At 54.2% G+C, this 3866-nt stretch overlaps 1 protein-coding gene across 1 annotated transcript; it reads right to left on the reverse strand.

Moving 5' to 3' along the window:
• Nucleotides 1-1440: 1440 nt before the first annotated feature.
• LOC104458114 (tubulin beta-7 chain) lies at nucleotides 1441-3709 on the reverse strand. Its single transcript, XM_010086510.1, has 2 exons — nucleotides 3604-3709; nucleotides 1441-2498 (listed from the first exon to the last, which is right to left on the reverse strand). The coding sequence occupies exons 1-2, from the start codon at nucleotides 3662-3664 to the stop codon at nucleotides 1441-1443; spliced, it is 1119 nt and encodes a 372-aa protein (XP_010084812.1). The 5' UTR covers nucleotides 3665-3709.
• Nucleotides 3710-3866: the final 157 nt, after the last annotated feature.

Consider the following 3866-nt stretch of genomic DNA (forward strand, 5'->3'; position numbering starts at 1 on the left):
AGCTGGGGACACGGGGGGGGACAGCTGGGGACAACGGAGGTGGGAGGGGCGCTGGGGACAAAGATGGTGGGGAGGGAGGGGACGGTAAGGATGAGGAGGCTGGTGACGGTGAGGAAGGACAAGGGCTCCTGGGTGACGATGATGAAGGACGAGGACTCAGGTGACGATGACGAAGGCTCTTGGGTCACCATGATGAAGGTCAAGGGTTCTTCGGTGACGATGACGAAGGACAAGGACTCTTCAGTGACCATGATGAAGGACAGGGACTCTTGGGTGACGATGATGAAGGTCAAGGGCTCTTCGGTGACAATGACGAAGGACTCTGGTGACCATGATGAAGGTCAAGGACTCTTCGGTGACGATGACGAAGGCTCTTGGGTCACCATGACAAAGGACAGGAACTCTTCGGTGACGATGACGAAGGCTCTTGGGTCACCATGATGAAGGTCAAGGGTTCTTCGATGACGAAGGTCAAGGACTTTCTGGTGACGATGACGAAGGACGGGGGTTCTTCGGTGACGATGACGAAGGACGGGGACTCTGGTGATGATGATGATGGACTCTAGTGACCATGATGAAGCTCAAGGACTCTTCGGTGACGATGATGAAGGCTCTTGGGTCACCATGATGAAGGTCAGGGGCTCTTTGGTGACGACGATGAAGGACAAGGACGATGATGATGAAGACCAAGGGCTCTCCGATGACGATGATGAAGGCTGAGGACGATGGTGACGAAGACCAAGGGTTCTCCAAGGTTGGTGAAGGCTGATGATGATGAAGACCAAGGGCTCATCAAGGACGATGACGAAGGCCGAGGATGACGATGATGAAGACCAAGAGCTCTCAGAGGACAATGACAAAGACCAAGGGCTCTCTGATTGAGGATGACGATGATGAAGAGCAAGAGCTCTCCAAGGACGATGACAAAGACCAAGGGCTCTCCGATGACGAAGGCTGAGGATGATGATGATGAAGAGCAAGAGCTCTCCAAGGACGATGACAAAGACCAAAGGCTCTCCGATGATGAAGGCTGAGGATGATGATGATGAAGACCAAGACCAAGGGCTCTCAGAGGACGATGACGAAGATCGAGGATGACAATGGTCAAGACCAAGAGCTCTCTGATGATGAAGGCTGAGGATGACGATGATGAAGACCAAGAGCTCTCCAAGGACGATGACGAAGACCAAGGGCTCTCAGAGGACGATGACGAAGGCCGAGGATGACGATGACAAAGGCCGAGGACTCTCAGAGGACGATGACGAAGGCCGAGGATGACGATGACAAAGACCAAGGGCTCTCCAAGGTGGAAGGACGAGGGCTCTCCGAGGACGACGACGAAGGGACTCTTCCGAGGATGACGATGGCGGCAGTGAAGGACAAAAAGGATTTTTTTTTTTCGTTGGGTTTTTTTTTTTTCTCTTTTCTCCTAAGATGACCTCAAGCCTCTTCTTCGGCCTCTTCCCCAAAATCTTCCTCTTCCTCGGCCGTAGCGTCTTGATATTGTTGATATTCGGAAACCAGATCGTTCATGTTGCTTTCGGCTTCGGTAAATTCCATTTCGTCCATTCCTTCGCCCGTGTACCAGTGGAGGAAGGCTTTCCGACGGAACATGGCGGTAAATTGTTCGGAAATCCGTTTGAAAAGCTCTTGAATCGCCGTGCTGTTGCCGATAAAAGTCACGGCCATCTTCAGCCCGCGCGGCGGGATATCGCAAACGGCCGTTTTCACGTTGTTGGGGATCCACTCGACGAAATAAGAACTATTTTTATTTTGAACGTTGAGCATTTGTTCATCGACTTCTTTCATCGACATCCTCCCGCGAAAAACCGCCGCAACCGTTAGGTAACGACCGTGGCGCGGGTCGCAAGCCGCCATCATATTTTTCGCGTCGAAAACTTGTTGAGTTAATTCCGGGACGGTGAGAGCTCGGTATTGTTGACTTCCGCGAGATGTTAACGGTGCGAATCCCGGCATGAAAAAATGAAGTCGAGGGAACGGAACCATGTTGACGGCTAATTTACGTAAATCGGCGTTGAGTTGACCGGGAAAACGTAAACAAGTGGTGACGCCGCTCATGGTGGCCGAAACGAGATGGTTGAGGTCACCGTAAGTGGGCGTGGTTAATTTGAGGGTACGGAAACAAATATCGTAAAGAGCTTCGTTATCGATACAATACGTTTCGTCCGTATTTTCTACTAATTGATGAACGGACAAAGTAGCGTTGTAGGGTTCTACCACCGTATCGGAAACTTTCGGAGATGGAACCACGCTGAAAGTATTCATGATCCGATCGGGATATTCTTCTCGAATTTTAGAAATTAAAAGGGTTCCCATACCGGAACCGGTACCACCGCCCAAGGAATGGGTTAACTGGAAACCTTGGAGACAATCGCAACTTTCCGCTTCTTTCCTCACCACGTCCAAAACGGAATCTACCAGTTCGGCCCCTTCCGTGTAGTGACCTTTGGCCCAGTTGTTGCCAGCGCCGCTCTGGCCTGGGGTGGGGACAAGGTGGGGACGTCACCGAGGGGAGCGGAGGTCTTTGGGGTTTTGGGTTGGGGGTAGTTTGGGGATCTTCAGGCACGACTTGAGGACTTTGGGGACCTTCAAACCACCCTTGGGGACCTTCAAACCAACCTTGGTCACCTTGGGGACCTCCATCCCACCCTTGGGGACATTCTGTCAACCTCCTTGGGGACCTTCCAACCATCCTTAATGACCTTGGGGACCTTCATCTCACCTTTGGGGACCTTCATCCCATCCTTGGGGACCTTCAAACCAACCTTGGGGACCTCCATCCCCCTCTTGGGGACCTTCAAACCAACCTTGGTCACCTTGGGGACCTCCATCCCACCCTTGGGGACCTTCAAACCGACCTTGGGGACCTCCATCCCATCCCTGGGGACCTTCAAACCAACTTTGGGGACCTCCATCGCATCCTTGGGGACCTTGGAGACCTCCATCCCACCCTGGGGGTCCTTGGGGACCTCCATCTCACCTTTGGGGACCTTGATCCCAACCTTGGGGACCTTCAAACCAACCTTGGTCACCTTGGGGACCTCCATCCCAACCTTGGGGACCTTCAAACCAACCTTGGGGACATTCTGTCAACCTCCTTGAGGACCTTGGTCCCACCCTTGGGGACCTTCCATCAACCTCCTTGGAGACCCTGAGCCCCTTGGGGACCTTGACCCCACCCTTGGGGACCTTTTGTCCCCCTCCTTGGGAACCCTGAGCTCCTTGGGGACCTCCATGACCTTCCTTGGGGACCTTTTGTCACCCTTCTTGGGGACGTCCACCCCCCCGTGGAGATATCTGAAGCTCCTGGTGGACCTCTAAAGACCTTGGCCACCAAGAAGGGGACAATAGTGACCTGCCACCGCACTGTGACATCCATGTGAGGGCCACCAAGGAGGAATGTGTCACTTGACCCCATGGGCCACCACCAGGACCCCGTGGGCCACCATGGTGATGGTCACCGAGGTGCCTCATGGTGACCCAAATGAAGACTAATGCCACCTGGCCATGATGGGGACCCCCAGGTCACCTAGGGGGACACGGGAGGGGACACAGGTGACACCGGGTGACGAGGGGACTTACCGAAAACAAAGTTGTCCGGCCGGAAGATCTGCCCGAAGGGTCCTGAACGCACTGAGTCCATGGTTCCGGGTTCCAGATCCACCAAGATGGCCCTTGGGACGTACTTACCCCCTGGGGACATCATCGTGTCACCAAGGGTGGGGTGACAGTGACAACGTGATGTCACCTCCTCACCCCCAGAACCCCCCGAGGAAGGATGTGGGGAGGGGGAATGGGTGAACTGAGGGCGTCAGGATTTGGGTGGGGAGGGTTGGGGACGTGGA

The sequence above is a fragment of the Pterocles gutturalis genome, unplaced genomic scaffold, assembly GCF_000699245.1.
Source record: "Pterocles gutturalis isolate BGI_N339 unplaced genomic scaffold, ASM69924v1 scaffold8801, whole genome shotgun sequence".
In the NCBI taxonomy this organism is placed as follows: domain Eukaryota; kingdom Metazoa; phylum Chordata; class Aves; order Pterocliformes; family Pteroclidae; genus Pterocles; species Pterocles gutturalis.

What these genes read in the sequence shown, in the direction of transcription:
- LOC104458114 (XM_010086510.1), bottom strand. Translation starts at nt 3,664, where the DNA reads ATGGACTCAGTGCGTTCAGGACCCTTCGGGCAGATCTTCCGGCCGGAC. An exon ending in GCCGGACAACTTTGTTTTCG is followed by an intron (nt 2,499 to 3,603) that starts GTAAGTCCCCTC and finishes TCCCCACCCCAG; the next exon opens with GCCAGAGCGGCGCTGGCAAC.